This window comes from Nematocida parisii, assembly GCF_000250985.1.
Source record: "Nematocida parisii ERTm1 unplaced genomic scaffold supercont1.7, whole genome shotgun sequence".
Taxonomy (NCBI): Eukaryota; Fungi; Microsporidia; genus Nematocida; species Nematocida parisii.
Window position 1 is genome coordinate 43846 of NW_013524652.1, and position 19899 is coordinate 63744.

The 19899-nt window shown below is 35.2% G+C and overlaps 11 protein-coding genes across 11 annotated transcripts; 3 read left to right on the forward strand and 8 right to left on the reverse strand.

The window, feature by feature from the left end:
* Window positions 1-43: 43 nt before the first annotated feature.
* Window positions 44-771, reverse strand: NEPG_02383 (uncharacterized protein; the record flags this gene model as incomplete). The annotated part of the gene is made up of 1 exon (XM_013204756.1): window positions 44-771. The coding sequence occupies one exon, from the start codon at window positions 769-771 to the stop codon at window positions 76-78; it is 696 nt and encodes a 231-aa protein (XP_013060210.1). The 3' UTR covers window positions 44-75.
* A 609-nt stretch (window positions 772-1380) lies between these two features.
* On the reverse strand, window positions 1381-2346 carry NEPG_02384 (uncharacterized protein; the record flags this gene model as incomplete). The annotated part of the gene is made up of 1 exon (XM_013204757.1): window positions 1381-2346. The coding sequence occupies one exon, from the start codon at window positions 2344-2346 to the stop codon at window positions 1399-1401; it is 948 nt and encodes a 315-aa protein (XP_013060211.1). The 3' UTR covers window positions 1381-1398.
* Window positions 2347-3297: 951 nt separating this feature from the next.
* NEPG_02385 (uncharacterized protein) lies at window positions 3298-4760 on the reverse strand (the record flags this gene model as incomplete). Its single annotated transcript, XM_013204758.1, has 1 exon — window positions 3298-4760. One exon carries the CDS (start codon window positions 4758-4760, stop codon window positions 3420-3422), a length of 1341 nt encoding a protein of 446 aa, XP_013060212.1. The 3' UTR covers window positions 3298-3419.
* A 722-nt stretch (window positions 4761-5482) lies between these two features.
* NEPG_02386 (uncharacterized protein) lies at window positions 5483-6281 on the reverse strand (the record flags this gene model as incomplete). The annotated part of the gene is made up of 1 exon (XM_013204759.1): window positions 5483-6281. The coding sequence occupies one exon, from the start codon at window positions 6279-6281 to the stop codon at window positions 5496-5498; it is 786 nt and encodes a 261-aa protein (XP_013060213.1). The 3' UTR covers window positions 5483-5495.
* Window positions 6282-6710: 429 nt separating this feature from the next.
* On the reverse strand, window positions 6711-7635 carry NEPG_02387 (uncharacterized protein; the record flags this gene model as incomplete). Its single annotated transcript, XM_013204760.1, has 1 exon — window positions 6711-7635. The coding sequence occupies one exon, from the start codon at window positions 7633-7635 to the stop codon at window positions 6871-6873; it is 765 nt and encodes a 254-aa protein (XP_013060214.1). The 3' UTR covers window positions 6711-6870.
* A 441-nt stretch (window positions 7636-8076) lies between these two features.
* On the reverse strand, window positions 8077-8304 carry NEPG_02388 (uncharacterized protein; the record flags this gene model as incomplete). The annotated part of the gene is made up of 1 exon (XM_013204761.1): window positions 8077-8304. The coding sequence occupies one exon, from the start codon at window positions 8302-8304 to the stop codon at window positions 8077-8079; it is 228 nt and encodes a 75-aa protein (XP_013060215.1).
* A 216-nt stretch (window positions 8305-8520) lies between these two features.
* On the reverse strand, window positions 8521-9610 carry NEPG_02389 (uncharacterized protein; the record flags this gene model as incomplete). The annotated part of the gene is made up of 1 exon (XM_013204762.1): window positions 8521-9610. The coding sequence occupies one exon, from the start codon at window positions 9608-9610 to the stop codon at window positions 8756-8758; it is 855 nt and encodes a 284-aa protein (XP_013060216.1). The 3' UTR covers window positions 8521-8755.
* A 957-nt stretch (window positions 9611-10567) lies between these two features.
* Window positions 10568-11509, forward strand: NEPG_02390 (uncharacterized protein; the record flags this gene model as incomplete). The annotated part of the gene is made up of 1 exon (XM_013204763.1): window positions 10568-11509. One exon carries the CDS (start codon window positions 10568-10570, stop codon window positions 11429-11431), a length of 864 nt encoding a protein of 287 aa, XP_013060217.1. The 3' UTR covers window positions 11432-11509.
* A 148-nt stretch (window positions 11510-11657) lies between these two features.
* NEPG_02391 (uncharacterized protein) lies at window positions 11658-13027 on the forward strand (the record flags this gene model as incomplete). The annotated part of the gene is made up of 1 exon (XM_013204764.1): window positions 11658-13027. The coding sequence occupies one exon, from the start codon at window positions 11658-11660 to the stop codon at window positions 12909-12911; it is 1254 nt and encodes a 417-aa protein (XP_013060218.1). The 3' UTR covers window positions 12912-13027.
* Window positions 13028-14136: 1109 nt separating this feature from the next.
* Window positions 14137-18142, forward strand: NEPG_02392 (uncharacterized protein; the record flags this gene model as incomplete). The annotated part of the gene is made up of 1 exon (XM_013204765.1): window positions 14137-18142. The coding sequence occupies one exon, from the start codon at window positions 14137-14139 to the stop codon at window positions 18133-18135; it is 3999 nt and encodes a 1332-aa protein (XP_013060219.1). The 3' UTR covers window positions 18136-18142.
* A 155-nt stretch (window positions 18143-18297) lies between these two features.
* Window positions 18298-19463, reverse strand: NEPG_02393 (uncharacterized protein; the record flags this gene model as incomplete). Its single annotated transcript, XM_013204766.1, has 1 exon — window positions 18298-19463. One exon carries the CDS (start codon window positions 19461-19463, stop codon window positions 18468-18470), a length of 996 nt encoding a protein of 331 aa, XP_013060220.1. The 3' UTR covers window positions 18298-18467.
* Window positions 19464-19899: the final 436 nt, after the last annotated feature.

Sequence of the window (19899 nt, forward strand, 5' to 3'; positions counted from 1 at the left end):
TTTGTGGCACACATGCATAAAATATAGCTTAAAATAAATTAAGTGTTTTATTGTGTATAATAATCACATGCTCCCTTACTTCCAAACTGTATTGTCGTTTGGATTATCTGCAATGTAATATGGAGTAGATGGGTTCTTTGACTGATCAAGTGTTTGCATTGGGTCGTAGTTTTTAGAGAACAGACCATCATCAACCCATACAAATAGCTGAGTTGCCTTCTTAACTATGTCCTCATACTCGCACTCCTCTATTCCAAGCTCTCCAGTCTCCCGAACTGCCAAGCACCTTCCTCCGTTAAATATTCTAATAGCATGGAATGCAGGCAGCACTGCAGGAGAAAAGAAAAATTTAAACTCTGCAGCAGGACTAAACCTTTCCATAGTAATAAGGCCTTTCTCTCCGGTTTTTATTTTCATGGCTGGGCATCCTAGATATTGCTTTGTTTTTCCTGATCCATACTCATCCTGTGCACTACTGCATGACTTGGTGTCATGCTCTTCTGCAGATAGAATCAAGCCGTAGGCAGCCGATCCATCTCGCACAATTCGAATATGCATTCTTGCTGCCATTTCTTTCTTATCATCTATCCCCACATACTGGGCATCTTTACTGATGGAGAATGAAAGATATTTTTTTGTCCCAATATTGTACAAGCGACCTATTTTATTTTCATTAAAGAAGGCAATTTCTCTTTCTTCACCAAGCGCACGGGCCCAAGACACTAAGGGTAGTATAACACATAAAAACAAAAACTTATCATGCAAATTCATACTGCATAAAGAATCAAATGTTTTATATAAATCTTGCAACGCTGTATCACATAGTTACACATCAAATGGTTTCAAACAGATGATGATTTCATTACATAAACACACTACAGCTTTCGGTACTCGCTATACTTTATGCTACACACCCATGCACACCGAAAATTCTGCTGTTTTATTATTTAGACATTTTATGCTTTTTCCTCTATATTCATATCTGCCGGCTTCATTTACAAAAACTTCTTTCTTTTACATATTTAAAACTCACAAACAGAAGAATTATCTATAGAAGTATTATAAAACACAATTGTAATCAATACTAACCAATGCGCCATCCATTAATTATAATGGTTTTTTTGCAGCTCATTAATATTAATGGGGATTGTTTGAAATCTACTCTGTGCAATATATTACTAGCTATGTAATGTAGAGCATATAAATGTGTTCTAATATACCTAAAATAGCCCTAGAAATGCTATTTTTTATTGTAAATAGTCTGAAATAGACCTAAAATAGTATATATTCATGCATAAACTATAAAATAAAAATGTTCGCTGCTACACCAGCTATAAAAGTACTATGAAATTAAAATATTTACTTTCAGATTATTTTTGTCTGCTGTACTACTTAATGCTAAAAGCCCGGAGGAAGATATTCACTGTTTGTATTGTTGTTCTTGGGGGTAGAGGAATTTTCATCCACATTTAGTAGTTTTTTAGCTTTTTCTGTTGCTTTTTTAGGTAACTCTGGCTCGTCATAATATCCCAGTGGCTTTCCATTAATAGATACAATAGAGTCATTGTTTATTGCAACAACTGCAGTTGGAACATCCTTGTTTAGAATTGGATCTGGATGGTTCAAAAGATATGGATCTTTTCTACTAGGATGTGCATCTGGGTTATAGTACATCCGAGTGTCTGGGGTGTATCCCTTTACACTTAACGTTTGTTTTTTTATCGGCCCTATCGATATTCTTCTAATGACTTTTCGAGTTACTATAATGTTTTCATTATCGGCCAGCCACCTAAACAACTGCCTTGCATGCCTTTCATCTGGGCCAGAAACACAGTCTTCTAGAATGGCATACCCTGTGTCTCCTATAGCCAGACACTTGTTTTTAAGATATATCTTGAAAAAGTTCTCTCTGGTAATTGGGGGAGAGAAGGAAACCCATGCATTCGAGTCTGCTGTATCTGTTGTCATTCCAATGTGCATCTGCCCTTGATTACCAATTAACCCTATTGTTGGAGTTCCATAAAATGGGAAGTCAATATGCGTAGTGGAGGTTTTCTTTTTAGCATTTAAAATTCTAGGATCTGCTGACATAATAAGGCTGTATGTTGCACTATGATATTTTGTTCTTTGTATTTTAAACAATGAGGCTATTTTGTCGGACTTAGTTCCCTTTATCCACATGTATTTATCGTGTGGTGCCCTTGCCCATGAGAGAAACATATGGCTTCCTACGTTGTATAAATACCCTGCGGATCCTGCTGCAAACGCAGGGAAATACTCACACATAACGGAAACTAGCCCAAGTATAAAAATAAAAGCGATCTTAACGCATCTCGGCATAATCATAAACAAAAGATGCTGTTCTGGGTTATATCTGATTGTGTAACCTGTTTCATTCTGATAAAATGTTTGAAAACACGCATAGTTTCATCTTATTAAAACAGCCACGCAAAAATCAAATCATATTATACTCCCGATTAAATAACCTGAAAATATAATAGCCTGCTAATATATTCTTTATTTGTATACCGTATTTCTCTATTTGATTGTTTTTATATTTAATTATGGCCCAAAAATCAAATTATGCGAGCTATGAGTAATACAAGAAAGCCCTAATCCTATGTATCCGTCTTCCTATATTATATGCAATTTACAAGCCAATAATCTGCTTTTATATATAGAATTAAAAATAGTCTTTTGTAATACATCGTCCAATTTACTTTGAATATATTTATTATCCCAGAATAATTTTTTGTGTGCTTTCTTATTTTTTTGCATGTTTTTGCACCCATTTTTGCTTTCAAAGTAGAACAGCAGCACATTCTTTGTGGGGTTTAAATTCTTGATTGTATGTAACTATATTTTCACCTTTTGTATTTCTTATACACAAAACATTATATTTAATTTCTTTTATTTCAAAGTATAATTATCCTGGATATAATCTGAAATAGACAAAATACCACATACTAGCAAATTCACAAAACCCGAAATTATAATTAAACTATACTCCCCCATTATTCAAGCGCTGCGGTAATATTTATAAAATTTCGGGGTTCTAGTTGTAAATACAGAGTCTTATTTGTCATAACTAAGTTTTTATGTTTGTCAAAAGCTAAAACTATTATATAGCCTAACTTGTAATCATGCCCGATTCTAATAAAATAATCTAAATTATATTTATTATCACCCATCCATGCCTTATTAAGAACAATTTCTACTCTAAAACCGCGCATGGTATTCGCGGGCCCCAAAATAACTAACAATGATCATATTAGAAATAAATTAGAAATAATTATGTGTTGTTTATTGGTGAATATGAAAAGGTCTAAAGCAGCTATTTTATTACTGGTTACTAGATGTGGCTATTTTCTGTTAGAAGGGTGCTTAGCATATCCACTAGCAGTATTTATATAGAAAATTCAATAATAGTCAGCGTGGGCCCATCTTAAAATATGCTGGCCTCTTTTCAGCGGAACAATCCCTTTATAATAGTTTCCTTGATCTAAATAGCTCATATCCGGGTGGAAATACTTATCTGTTGACGAAACAACTATTACTGGATTAACTTCCTCTGTTTTAACATATCTATTATTAGATTTCTTATAGGGGCTCCATCTACCAATGTTTTTATAAAGAATGCTCTTTTTATTTGTTGGACTGGGGGGTTCTCTGTTGTTTTTGCTTGGGGCCTCTTTCCTATTCTCAGCTTGTGGTTTGAGTCTATTTCCAGCTTGTGGTTTGGATCTATTCTCAGCTTGTGGTTTGAGCCTATTTCCAGCTTGTGGTTTGAATCTATTTCCAGCTTGTGGTTTGAGCCTATTCTCAGCTTGTGGCTTGAGTCTATTCCCAGCTTGTGGTTTGGGTTTATTATTATCCTTACCTTCATTCCTATTTTCATTTATGTTTTCATTTTTATTGGCATTTCCTGTTTTATTTCTTTTGATAGATTGCTTATTTACTGCGTTTTCATAGTAGGCTGCTTTTTTATAATATGGATTGTTGTTCTTTTGTTCGTTTATATCCAATCGCATGCGGTTTCTACCATTTGAGTATGCGTTCCTGTGCTCTGAAATCTCGTTTTCATCTATCTGTAGATAGTCTGGCATTCTCTTCATGTTATATGTGGTTTTTTCAAAATCATCCATTCCAATCCATAGCCAAAGATCATCTATATACTCCTCGTCTGGGGTTTGTGTATCCTTACAGTTCTGATAATAAACACTTGCACTAATGCCCCCAGACATGCACCTATAGCTTCCCATAAGAACCCGAAATGCCGGCCTGGTTCCTGATACAAGTGTGTCTATCAGTACAGACTGCTCAGGTAAATTTTTATTGTCATTCTTGCTCAAAACCACCCGGTTGTCATTGCTCGTGCCTCTTTGTAGAATATACCTCGCACTATTTAGTAACTTGGGAAGCTTTGAATCATTTGTAATAATTCGTGTTAATGGCGCCTCTTCTCCCGATACTTCTTTGCTTAGTTCAAAAACAATGGCCTGCTTTGGATCTGCAGTCATTCTTAGTGAAAGATATCCTAAATTATCAGAATATCTATCGATGGCCATAAACTTTTTTAGTCCTATATTGTATAAATAACCAGGCTGGTTAAAAACAAAGAACTCTGAATCCATTATCTTTTCTCGTAGCGATATAAATCTTTCATTTGCTGCCATAACCGGCACTCCCTGAAACATGCACCCCAGTGCTAAAATAAGCCTGGCAGCCCAAGATACAGTGACTTTTTTTATTTTATGCATATGTAACTTTTTCTTAAACGCTTTATATTTACTCTACTTGTAACTGTTTTATGATATATACCTATAGCCCTGCATCGAATTGCCATGGACCTCCTTTTTTTTTCTTTTCTTCTAATGTTTGACATTTTTGGTATAGCATATATCCATAAAAATTTATCTTTGAACAAATCGCGCATTGTTCTAAAACAGCCTAGCCCACTGGCCTCAACTAGTATATTTAATATAGAATCCAAATTTTTATAGCAGGTTATATGATAAAAACAATATTATTTAAATACTGTGCATATTATATCTAATTAATCTAAAATTACCAGTATTCGGGTTATTCGGGTTATACTTAAACATATATTCACTACCCGTCATTAAATATATTGCTGTACGTTGTAAAAAAACTTAAATATCCAATGCTCTTTATATGAATAATTTACACTGGTTAAAGCTTTATTGTATATGTGTATGCACGTTTTTACCAAGATCTGAAAAATTATTTGTGTTTTTACATATTTCTATTCTTAATGCTTGTATACTGTAAGAGTGCACATGGATTTATTGAAAATAAAATTAATTTATTCTTTACATGTACTAAATAAATATTTTAAAGTGTACACCAAAGAAACAAAATAAAACAAAATTAGAATATTTATAAAAATTAATCCAAAACTCAAATATTCTAATTACTAACAAAAACATATGATTAATATTAAAATCAATTTATTATCCAAGAAACAAAACACTCTAGTGGCCACAGTAATCTGGCTGCTGGGATCTTCCATGCTCCGGCCGATATGGGCCATCAAACGCAAGGTTTGAGGGGTTCTTAAGATGGGCATGAAACACACCCGATACTTTATGCTTCTTACATTCTTCTTTTCTGCTATCATCATCAGGTTTGTTTTTGGCGTATACATTGGGGTTGGGTCTATACGTTATAGGATCTACTCCTCGGTTGTACTGCCCAGAGTCCACCCAGGAAAACATTTGATAGTTTCTGTCTTCATTCGGAGAGTCAACACAAATGGCCGCCATTAACATATTGGTTTCTTTATCTACAGTAATACACTCATTCCCCACCATTAGATTGAATGCATTCTCATGCAAAAGCACTGGCGGCGTAATAAAAAAACCAAAATGACTTGACGCATCGTATGAGTCCAAAACAACCTTTCTAGGAACACTGTACCCACAAGTCTTTAGCGCGTCTTTTCCAAAAATCTCAGTCTTACCTGGCATATTTCCTGGGGTTTCTGGGGCTTCCATTTTTTTGTCTTCTATGAACACAAACCCAGCGTCCCCAGTTTTTCCATTTAAATAGCTGCGAAATCGAATCGCTAGCCTTGGCTCCTCAAGTATCTTGGCTACCTCTTTCTTAGCCGTGTCGCGCCCTATATAGCCCTTTGCTCCCAGATTGTATAAATATCCAGATTTATTTAGCTCAAATGCAGAGTCAAAATACGAAGCTTCTGATCTTATGCCCAGTAAAAAGAGCGATGATATGCCTGCAACCTTTACAAATTTGATCATTAGGCTAGAAACTAGTCTCTTCTTATTTATTTATACGTATCAAATTGGCCCAATGTAGACAGCATACTATAAAACACAGCAAGTATATGTAACACATGTTTTAATTTTGGACGGCTCTGAGGTATTTTATGTTATGCATGACTATTGGCTCGCTTAGATCCTGCCATAGAAACTCTTAAAGATGCATATAGTTTGATGAGTACTAAGGAAATAGAATACTAGCAACTTAATAAAAATATAATTGGTGCTATACTCATAATAGACTAAATAAAAAAATAAAGCAAGGAAAGTATATAACTTGGCTTAGCTGGAAAATAAAGCACCGGGCAAGTCGTGGGCCAGTTAAAAAATCTAGAATGCTATATGCACATAATTGCAATAAATTAAGTGAAGTGAAAAAAGAAATAAGTTGCTTAAGAAAAGTAATGCTTTAATTATTATTAAGAAGATTTCTTCTATTGTGCATCCAAGTAAAAGAATGCGCATAAAATGAATTGTTTAGTATCACATAATGTAATATTGTGCCTAGGAGATAGCTGATGTCTAGACACTGATAAGTGGTGCCAGATGTTTAATATACACTGTTTAGTTAGTAATAGCATTTATCTGCAGAGTTTTGGCGGCAGAACTTAAAAAGCTGTCGATCATTCTCTTCCGTGCCCTCTCCTTCAGTAGTATCATCTACACAAGGCAACTCCATTAAAGAGTTGTCTGAGGTCACGCCCAAACAAAAGGAAGATCTTAATATTTTAAATGCACTATCTCCTTTGTAATAAGGAGGGGTTATTGAAAATCTATTATAGGTAGAGGTGTGACCATATAAATAACAGGTTTTTTTGTTTTTTCCTCCACCTACATCGAATCTCTTTACGTCTGAATGGAAGTCCGTATTGGCTCTTTTGCCTTCATTAGGCGACTTTACGCTGTCTACTGAGATGATTTCTGTATATGTTCCTATTCCATTTCCATAAGACACCACAATTTCAATGGGAAGAGGGGAAGATGCCTCATCTACTGCCTTTAGCCAGTATCTATGAGCATCAGTTCCTATGAACTTCTTGGCGCCTACGTTGTAAAGAAACCCTACATTATTTTTATTCGTGTAGAAATTAATTGTCTTAGGCTCTGGTTTTGCTGGAGCAGGTGATGTGTTTGAAGAGCTATAGTTTGGCTGCCCTGCGTTGGTGTTGCTGCTTGGGGATGGATTTTGTGGCTCGTGCCTAGGTCCTCGATTGCCGCCCTCTGAGCTATAGAACCTTTCCTCTCGAGTACCAACAGCCATTACAAGAAAGTTTCTGGATGCTATGCAAATAATAGAAAATGCAGATATAAATATTTTTACTAACTTTGCCATATTGAGGAGATCATTCTGCTATATAAACATCATATGATACAATGTTTGATCACTCCACGTGGGAAAAGGTGTGTTTTGCTTTCAAACGACATCATGCAATAATTGCACATGGTGAATAATAAAACACCATAAACCATTAAATGCACTATATGTGTTAATAAGTAAAGCACAGTTAAAATATTAATAGTGCAAAAGCATGTAAAGACAACATGAATATATTAAAAATAAAATAATTTATCCATTACAAAACATAAAAAGAATCAATAGAAAGGGTGTATGTATATCTAGATAGAAAACAACATAATATAATCCAAAATTGTGCTGGCTATATTTTATTGTGCATAAAACACAAACTTCTGCATGATTTGTAATATATTTAAATAGAAAAACAATAAATCCACTAAAGAGTCATGTTTTTAATAAATGCTATCACCTGGCATTTTATATAAAAACAGTTATAGTAATTTCTAAAATATATTTGACCACCAGTTTAGTAAGCTTGATTCCATCTAAGAAACAACTTAGTTGGTTACTCCCTTGAACATTATTAAAACTCATGCCAATTTTTATTATTCTTATCTTATATAGTTTCAATTTCCAATTATGCAACTCTATAAGACTTCGCGGATGTGGGCGTGAGGCTCCCACATGGAATATGGTTCCTCTCATACGATAGAAACTAACAAACTTCACAAAAATTTTAGTATTTTAGCATATTATATATAAGAATCCAAAATATAACCCAAAAGTAGATTTTAACATAATGTATAAAGATTAAATAATTTTATATTTTGTGTGAACTATGCATGATTTATTAAAAATAAAATATTATTTATGCTTTACATATTTTAATAAATCTATGCGTACTCCACATTTAATAAACATGTGCATATATTACAAATAGGCAAAAACTTAATTTAATCGCCCAATCTCACAAAAAGAACTTACCAACAAAAAGACATTAGTGCTAGAAAAAAGACAAGTTGCCTAGGAATATAGAAATAAAATGCAGTGCTTTCTGGCTAGTCAGAAATGTAACACATATACATTTTATGTTATAGCAGGCGCGTATACACTAGAATCATTAGTGAATTGCGTGAAATCCATACCTAGACAAAAATTAACATTTAGAAATATCAGAAGAAATGGTTCTACAAAATTTGAAAAGTTGTCGGTCATTCTCTTCGGTGCCCTCGCCTTCAGTAGTATCATCTACACAAGGCATCTCGATTAAAGAGTTGTCTGTGGTCACGCCCAAACAGTTTGGAGATTTTAGTATTTTAAATTCTGAGCCTCCTTTGTAATAAGGAGGGGTTATTGAAAATCTATTATAGGTAGAGCTACGGTCATGTAAATAACAGGATTTATTGTTTTTTCCTCCACCTACATCGATTCTCTTTACATTCTCATAATATCCGGTGCTTGTTTTATTTCCAAGATTCGGGCTTTCCACACTATCCACAGAAAGAATTTCAGTGTAGACTCCTACACCATCTCCAAACGATGCAACAATTGCAATAGGAAGAGGTTTCGAATGTATATCCACCGCAGACACCCAATATTTCTTGTCATCCGTGCCTATAAACCGCTTTGTACCTACATTATAAAGATACCCAGCATTAATCTTTTTACTGTAGAAGTTAATTTTTCTGCAGTCATGCATTTTTGGTGCTTTTGTTTTATGTGAAACTCCATAATCAGGCGGTCTTTCTTCGTTATATCTAGAATAGTAGTGATTGTACGAACTTGGCTCTTGTGGCTTGTAATAAACGCCTCTGTCATATGGCCTGTAATAACCGCCTCTGTCATATGGCCTGTAATAAATACCTCTGTCATATGGCCTGTAATAACCGCCTTTGTCATATCTAGAGTCATACATTTGCATATATTGTATTCTTGCTCGCACTATCAAGCTTTCTGAATGCAAAACGGCGTTAAGAGCTATTCCTATAATGATTGCTGCCAATAGTGTCATACTAGATAGATTGTTTTGCTATATAACTGCCGCATGTTACATTGTTTGGTTTACATGCGATTTAAATAGATCTTTCTTCTTTGGAATGCAATCTTTTCATGCAAAACTAAATTTGTTTGAACTCATTTCTTTTTGTTTTTTATTAGTGATGGTCTAATACCAAATATTCTGAAATTTAAAGACCAAAAGAATTGTATTTCAGAAATAATTGCTATGTATGCCTGGCATTCCAAAAACACCCAATCCGCCTACTAGCATAGGCCTAAATAGACCGGCCTAAAAAGTTTCATACAAAACTCTGAATCTATAGACTAAGTATATTAGAAGAGAACTATACGTGCTTACTGATTTTTTATTTAGGCTTCATATGGTATAAAATATTGATTTATTTAAGCTATAGCCAGAAACAAACAGTAAGCTAAAGATTTGTCTTTAGCTATAATCTATTACTTGCTTAAGTATGGGGAAAAACTCAATTTAAATAGAAACTGTTTAACAAAAAGAAATCAACTATACTAACCCGAATAATCCTAGTGGCCCCATAAATTTGGAATATACACAGTTTCAAATCCAATAAAAATCATTCAGAACCATCATAATAGTATTCAAATATTATTTCTGCTGTATTATTTCTGCATGCCGTCTATTGTACAATACCAGAGCATGTATATATTCTTTTTGGTGTACAATATCATGTAAAAATACTAGATTTACTCATAAATTTTCAAGTATATATTAGACACTTCTATCTAAATGAATACAATCGGCTGTTTTTTCTTTTGTTTGAAATTAAAAAATGAATTGCCCAAATACGCTGTTTCATCCCACTCTGTTGTTCTATGGACTAATTTCTGGCTGAATTTCTTTGACCTATTAATCAGAAAAAGACCAGCATAATAGATAGATCTAAATAATAGAAATAGCATAAATACGAAGCACAGTTACACATAAAGCTATATGTATAGCAAGAAGCAAGTTTGTATGAACATGCGCTACAAGCTATATGCTTTTTTAAGTATATTATATACTGTAAGCGCGAGACATTCAGACTTTTTATCTTGGGATTTTAGAAGATCAAACTTTCACCCATCTCCTCTACAAGATGACTCATCCTTTCGTAACGCAGTTGCAAATATCACTGATTTGCGTAAAGAGTCTATAGATATAATGAATGAAGGAAAGGAAAAGCCACCGTATCCCAATGACGAAAGCCTAGTTTATCCAGGAGAAAATCACATGGGGTATTTGTATGTCCCATTTTTAAAAGCCCCGCTGGGAATCAAAAAGAAAGAGATTGGATATGATCCTTTGTTTGGTGTAGGTAGTGATTATGAAAAAGTTATGTTTTCTATCTACCATAAAGAAGAAGACCAGAGCAGTCCTGTTGTTTTTCTTGTGAATAACAAAAATATTGCAAAAGAGTTTGTTAATACATATAATATAGAAAACACCCCAAAGGCAGAATCTGTTCCAGGACTGCAAAACAACAACCACGAGGTTTCAGTAGGCCCAGGGCCTTTGCTTAGTAAGTCATTTAAGATACTGGGAGTAAGTTCTAGATACAAAAACTACAGATTAAGAGGCAAAAAGGAGAAAGGCGTCATAGGAAAAGCTGTTGATTTGCTTTCTCTTAATCGCCAAATAAATAAGTACCAAGAATTTGCATTGCAATCTGAATTAGACCAGGAATTTGTATCTGTACCAGGAAAGGAATCACATGCCAAGTTTGTATCTGAATTGAAATGCAATGAAAACCCACAAATGTGTACTTTTATCTGGGTTCCATACAAAGAGGAAAATAACATGATTCGTTTATGGTGATTACCCGCTATGCAGCTAGTCTCTATATTATATAAAATTTACATTCGATCACAGATAATTTGGGCGAATTAGATGGCCAAAATTAAATAAATAACTTGTATTAAACGCTTTGGTCTTTGGCATAGGCCATTTATACCGGTCTTACATTGTTTGATATGATCATTATGAAACATTGTTTAAGCATTCATATGATTTTATACATAGTGAATCATAAATCAAAACACGCATGCGTACTAGCACACTGCCACTACTACTTTTTTTCTTATACGAATCACTTGCTATAGCACTGCCCCGTACATATGAATCAACTGGCCTGCCTACTCAAGGACTTTTATATAACTACGGATCATATGGATTTGTATCAACACCCAAAATATTTGAAGGAGTTCCTATGGGGAATCTTATTGTGATAGGAAGAGATAATGACATAAAGCTAGGAATAACGATATTCCAGCCGATAAAAATGGTTCCTGTATATAATTTAAAAGTAACTCCTGCTAAATTGGCCGGTGACAAAAAAGCAGGCAATTCATCAGAACAAGTCCTCTCCATGACACCGCTGGGAATGCTTACTAAGCTTCCATATGACGAGAGAAATCCGCTTCAGTATTTTACAATACTACTTGCTAAAAACTTCCCTGGATATTTCAGAATAATATCCTCTACCGGACTTTGTCTAACCCCAAATAGAAAACAATTATTGACACTGTCGCTGTGCTGGAGTGAAAATAGCCGAGTGATTACAAAGCAGCTTTTTAAAATGTATAAAAAGGATAATGATGACAAAAACTCAGATCCTATCTATATTCAAAAGGGAATATCGCCATATTACTTTAGAGGGTGCGCACCATGTACCCGTTCTATTCCAGACCCTTCAAATGGGGAGTATATACTTGTTAATAGCAAGTACTGCGAAGAGAACTGTGGAAAAAACCAGCAGCCTAATCCAAATGAAAAGCCAGAAAATCTACACGTTCCAAACCCTCCGCATCAACAACAAAACTCTTCTGGCGGGCAACAATCATCGCCCTCTTTTGGCAGGCAACAATCATCTCCTTCTTCTGGTGGGCAACAGTCATCTCCTTCTTCTGGTGGGCAGCAGTCATCTCCTTCTTCTGGCAGGCAACAGTCATCTCCTTCTTCTGGCGGGCAGCAGTCATCTCCTTCTTCTGGTGGGTGGCAATCCTCGCCATCATCACAATACAATCCAAGCGAGTCTAATAATTCATCGCAAAATTCCGCCCAGCCAGAACAGCAGTCCAACCCAGCCCCAGGTTCTGGATCATCACCATCTTCTCAGCCAGCAACAAGTGGTGAGCAGCCCTCCTCTCAGCCAGCAGAAAGTGTAGAGTATTCATCTTCTGAGCCAAAAACAACCACTGAAGAGATAACTTCTACTGATCCTAATAACCCAGGAAAAACAACCATAACAACCACCACTCGCTCCAGTAGCTCTCGTCATGTACGGCCTATGCCTTAAATTATATAGGCCTTTATATGTTATAAAATAGTTGTAAAATATGTGGATTTTTATTTTAGTTATAAGAAGCTCATTAAATAAGACTCGCTGCATATAATTATAGTAAAATAAATAATCCATTCGTTTATCTGTCTTATATGAAGAAAGAAGCATTGAGGTCCTTACTTCTTTATGAATTTAGATGTGGAAGAACACCAATAGAAGCCACTAAAAATATCAATATATCTCAACCAGAACAGATAATAACCTGCTCTACGGTTAAAAGATGGTTTTCTAAATTTTCAACAGGAGACATTTCTTTATCTGACAAAAGCAGGTCGGGACGGCCGTCCAAGGTTAATCTGCAAAAGCTAGAAGAATTAGTTAAAGATAATCCTTCTGCCACATGCGATGTGCTTGCATCTCAGATGGGCATAAGCAGATCAACCATACAAAAACAGCTACGAAAGTTAGGACATAAAAAAAGATTCTTTAACTGGAAGTGTGCCTCTATCTCCTAGCTCTGTGTAAAAGAGACTAAATAAAAAGTGTACAGTTATATACATCCAATTATAAATAAAGCTTCTTAATATCTTGTTATTTCAAAATATGCCTGTAAATATACCCTAATAGTATATTATAGAAATAATTAGTTAGCTATTCTAAATATTAGGAAATAACTATTATTAATATTGTAAGAATAGTATTAAATATATAAAGAGAATAGAACATAAGAAAGTAGAATAGAGCATAAAGAGAAGACAAGAAATAACATAAAGTACTAAAGCAGCAATATATAACTTCTGTTGGTTTTGGATATTCAGACCCTGAATAGCAACCAAAAAGATTGTATTGAAGTGTCAAAAGAATAAGTGGCCGCTTTTATACTCGCAAGTCGTCTATATAAGGACGGCGCGGATTAAATAAACAACAAGTTTTCGTATTTCTAAGCCTTCAAGAAAAAAACAGCCACTCCAATAAACTAATAGAATGAAAAAAGCCAACAAAAATTGTATTGTGATGTGTTATATATGAATAATTTTAATATTCTAAATATTTAATGTTTAATTAGATAATTTCTGCTTCTAAGAATATAATTTTAATGAATTCCTATATTTGGGGAATATTTCTTTAATAATAGTAAAGCTTACATAAAAATATTAAAAATCTGTATTTAAAAAATCAATAGAAGAAAAAGATTTAGAGATTAAAACATGGATATAAGCCTAAGAATAAAATTAATTTTATGAAAATATTTGAAAATATATCTATGACAGCTACATTAGCACTCCCGTTTATGGGTCTTTTAACTAATGGACTACCAACCACACAAAACAACTTAAACAATCCAGGCCAGCAGCCCGCGCTTTTACATAAGCCTGGAACAATTGAGAATAGCCCGATAGGCTCTAGCAATATGTACAGTGCAGCCAGTAGAAATTTAAGAGATGACCAGCAAAATATAAATCTTGAGCACCCTGCACCGAACACGCCAATAAATAACCCAGATACCTATGCTAGCAGTCAAAATAGTCTTTCTAAAACTACTTTTGAAAAAAATCCGATAAATAGCCCAACTAGCCATAAATCTAGTATACAGAATAGTAAATCTACTAATATATGGAATTACTCACTAGGTTCATATATACAATCCGAAAACTTTCTTTATAGTATTATGAATATAATATATGGCAAACCAGAAATAAAAAATACAATTACGCTACAAAATATTAAAAAAGAAATAGTAGACGCTAAGCATATGATTTCGGAGTTTAAAAATAAAGTTATAATCGGAAGAAGTAAACTTATGGCAGCCAAGTTGGATGAAAATACAAGCACCCTCAAGGGAGTCTATAATCATTTTAAAAATAATTTTATCCGGCCAATAACAGAGATAATTAAATATTATTCAAATGAAATAGATAATGGCTACTATGCTATAGAGAATCTAAATGTAGAAAAAGATTTTGTAGACTATTTATCAGAGCATTATAAACCAGCCTCCTTAGCTAACAAACAAATAGAATATAATAAAATACTGGAAATGTTCCCGCAAGACATAGAAAAAATGCGATATACAAAAGGAATTATATTAAATATGGGAGAATTAATTTCAAATACTGCTATTATTTTAAAAGAAATTGGCAGTACTATGAGTATAAATGAAGATCATAACAGCCCTTTAAATACTAATATTGATAGCCTTTTAGAGAAATCGGCAAACTTATTAAATAGTTTACAGTCATTTGATCCTAATAATTTAGACACCTGTATTAACAGTCATAAAAAATTAATAAGTGACTTTAAAGCAATAAGTAATATATATATAAATATAGTAAGCGATCTATCATCAGATATAGATAATTATTTACATAAAATGGCTAAAGAAATAGTTAACTCAGAAAATTATGATGAAATTTTTAATGATATATCCAAAAAATGTGTTAATTCTTTAAATTCATTAGAGGAGTCTCTTCAAACTGCCATGGAACAAAGTGTAGTGAGTTTAAATAGAATTAATGAGCTAACCAGGAATCAAAATAGCCCATACAATATTTTTGAAAATAATCCAAAAATAGTAAATACAAACGACATAATAGCAGACTTACAGAAGAATTATAACAATATAGCCAATAGGGATCTGGTAATAACTCCCGCTAATCCTAGTAGTTCGTCTGCAAGTTCAAATAGCGAAGATCCAGCAGATTCAAAAAAAAACGAAACTGCTATTCCAGAAAATCCTGCCCCAGAAGATCCCAGCTCTAATTCACCTGCTGCGGCCAATCCAGAAGATTCACCAGCAGAAGGCAATAACAGCGAAACAGCACCTCAAAATGTAGCGGATGGCTCAGGGGATGATGAAAATGAGGGGTCTACACACACTACACCCGAAGAAAATAATAATGAAACAGCACCACAAAATCCAACAGAAGACAATAACAGCGAAACAGCACCACAAAAACCAGAAGAAGACAATAACAACGAAACAGCACCACAAAAACCAGAAGAAGGCAATAACAGCGAAACAACACCACAAAATCCAACAGATGGCTCAGGAGATAATGAAAATGAGGGGTCTACACACACTACACCCGAAGACAATAACAGCGAAACAGCACCACAAAATCCAACAGATGGCTCAGGAGATAATGAAAATGAGGGGTCTACACACACTAAGCCTGAAGACAATAACAGCGAAACAGTACCACAAAAACCAACAGATGGCTCAGGAGATAATGAAAATGAGGGGTCTACACACACTAAGCCTGAAGGCAATAACAGCGAAACAGCACCACAAAATCCAACAGAAGACAATAACAGCGAAACAGCACCTCAAAAACCAGCAGAAGGCAATAATAGCGAAACAGCACCTCAAAATGTAGCGGATGGCTCAGGGGATGATGAAAATGAGGTGTCTACACACACTATACCCGAAGACAATAACAGCGAAACAGTACCTCAAAAACCAACAGAAGACAATAACAACGAAACAGTACCTCAAAATGTAACGGATGGCTCAGGCGATAATGAAAATGAGGGGTCTACACACACTATATCCGAAGAAAATAATAATGAAACAGCATCTCAAAACCCAGCAGAAGACAATAACAGCGAAACAGCACCACAAAATCCAACGGATGGCTCAGGGGATGATGAAAATGAGGGGTCTACACACACTACACCTGAAGACAATAACAACGAAACAGCATCTCAAAACCCAGCAGAAGACAATAACAACGAAACAGCATCTCAAAACCCAGCAGAAGACAATAACAGCGAAACAGTACCACAAAATCCAACAGAAGACAATAACAGCGAAACAGCGCCTCAAAAACCAGAAGAAGGCAATAATAATGAAACAGCACCTCAAAACCCAGCAGAAGGGAATAACAGCGAAACAGTACCACAAAATGCAACAGATGGCTCAGGGGATGATGAAAATGAGGGGTCTACACACACTACACCTGAAGACAATAACAGCGAAACAGTACCTCAAAAACCAACAGAAGACAATAACAACGAAACAGCATCTCAAAACCCAGCAGAAGACAATAACAACGAAACAGCACCTCAAAACCCAGCAGAAGACAATAACAGCGAAACAGCGCCACAAAATGTAACGGATGGCTCAGGGGATGATGAAAATGAGGGGTCTACACACACTAAGCCTGAAGACAATAACAGCGAAACAGCACCTCAAAAACCAGCAGAAGGTACTAACAGCGAAACAGCACCTCAAAATGTAACGGATGGCTCTGGAGATAATGAAAATAATGATAAAAGTCATGATAATACACAAAAAACTCCAATCAAAACTCCTGAAGAATCAGCCACAAAAAAAACTGAACAAGAAAATAACTATGCGATTGATATCTCAGAAGAAAAGCCCGCACTCCCACCCGCTTCTACTAAACCAGAACTAAAAGACACTTCAAAAACACCCATACAATCTCCTACTTTGGCTATTAATAATCAAGAAGAAAGCAATACACGCGGCGCACCTGCAAAAATACACGAAAATAAACCTTCCACTCAAGAAGACAGTAATAAGCAGCCGCCCGCCACAGCCACTTCAGGCTCTTCTACATCGCAGAAAAACAAAGTGCCCTCCCAAACACCTGCAATCTCTTCAAATGAAGATACTCTGAAAAAAGCCAGCAGTGCAGATCCTGCTATACCAGAAAAAACGCTTACTATACAAAAGAATACTCTGCCAACACCTGCTCTAAATCCTTCTTTAAATGAAAATAAGCACGAAAGCGGCAGCTCTCAAGAAGCCCGCACCACTTCTAAATCATCGGAGGCACCCACTAAACCAAAAGATGCTCCTACTATGGCACCAGAAAAAGCACCAACACCCGCCACTACAGAGGCAACAAGAACATCAGCACGCCCTCCTTTCACTAATTCAAATGAAAGTAAGCCTACTGCCCCTGCTGAAACCCCACCAATTGCAATAAGTGCAGATTCTCCGAATAATAAAACTGTGCTATCCAAAACATCTGATGGCAAAACACAACTGAACCGCAAAACAGAAGACTCTCCTAAGGGAAAACCAACAAACAAGCCCCAGAAAGAAGATTTTAGCACCAAGTTCATGCCCGAAACTCCCAAAATAACTGAAGATAGTAGCAATCCTTGCAATAATATCCATAGCGCTTCAGGAAAACCATCTTCAATGGCATCTCTACCAAGCATGATAATTGCTGGAGCTGCACTGTACTTAGCACATAACAATAGGTAATTAAAACAGCTTTGATTATTATTATACTAAGTATAAAAATAAATTAATATTACCAAAATATTCGCTTTGTAGCTTTATTTATATTTTACAACCAATAAAATAATTATTGGCTACAGTTTACTACTTTTTCTATTATTTCTACAGTATCATTAATTAAACTAAGCTTTATTCTTATATGTACCTAGACATCCCATCTTCTTTACTATGTAGAGCTAAGGCTGCAAAACATGCCAAATACTATTTTAGAGTGAAGTTTATATTTACAGTAGACGATTCCAAATAATTTCATTCTGTTATTTTATGTTTTTAAATAGAGGTGCTGGTGCTGTTCATTAATCGAACTTATTTAAAGTTCTTCTCAATGAGAAATATGGGCTTCTTTCTCTAAGAAGATCACGAGCCTCATATAAAGCATTAGATAGCCTTATTCCACCATGCGGTCCTAATAAATGCCTTGGTGGATAGGGCGAATGCATGGCTACTGGCGTCACAGGAGGCGGCAGGGCCATTCTACTTACAGGCTCTTGCGGTACCACTTCTTTTTTATCGATGGTAGAGTTTAAGACAAGACTAGTTGATTGTTCTATTGAAGTATTTTGTACTGCTGATGGGTTTTCCTCTTTAATTGCACGCGCGAATGGGGATAGTGTACTGACCAGTGCCTGTTCATTTATACCATGGATTGGAAAGTCTTTATGGCTAAATATAGTTTCTATTGAATCCGGCTCATACATATATGCGCCAGTTGAAATAATACGATTTATATCTTCTTTAAGCTTTGAGTCGTCATCAATATTCATATTCAACAACTTATTCAAAAACAAGAACCGCGTGCGCATTGATGGTGTTCCATACATAAAAGCCATGGTTGGAAAGTCGGGCCGACATGTTTCTACTCTAATCTGGCTGTCATCAAAATTATTTATACACAGTGTTTGGTCATTGTATGGCTTAATATAAAAGCCACCTAAAGGCCTCTGTGCAAAAATCCACTGGTCAGTACAGTTAGAAGTATTTTTGTACAGAATAGATTGAATAGTAAGCCCGCATAGTCCTAGTGACTGCCGCCCGCGCGTCCAAATATTCACAGGCAGCGCGTTTTTAACCGGGTTCTCCTGTGGCTGCGGGAAATATCTAATTTGAAAGCTGCACAGCGGATTGTCGCTGTCATCTGTGCCTATTTTAAAGACTCCTGTTCCGCCATATGTCTGCCAGCTAAGCAGTCTATTGGGCGCAGAATACCTCCATATATTTATGTTCTCTATTCTCTCTTCTGGGGTTATAGAGTGTAACATCTGTAGAATCACCTTGCCAAATCGGGTAAGCATATATCAGATAAAATAAGTTGAAACGCTTTAGAGGCTTCCAGTTGAAACACTGCCCATTGTGAGCAATCATTGGTCATGCATCTGTAAAAGAGTAAAGCGCACTATCAGAATTCTTTATACAGTAAATTCTGGTATAAATACCTGTTTTTAAGTCACCCGGTAGAATTGTTAGATATATGCAATAAATGGTCCATTATAAATAGAACCCGTGTTAGTTATGTGTTATTAAATAATGTATTTGTCTCTATGCTATAAAACAGAATGTTCTATTATATGTGATATCTAACATTTGCATTTAAATAGGTTTTTAAATAAACTTTCTGCCTGCCATATTTTATAGCTTTCTATACATTATATTGTGTGTGCTGTGTTTATTGAGTCGCCTTTTCTCTTTTCTATTCTATAAAATTTGAATTATTCCTCTATTCTTTTCTAT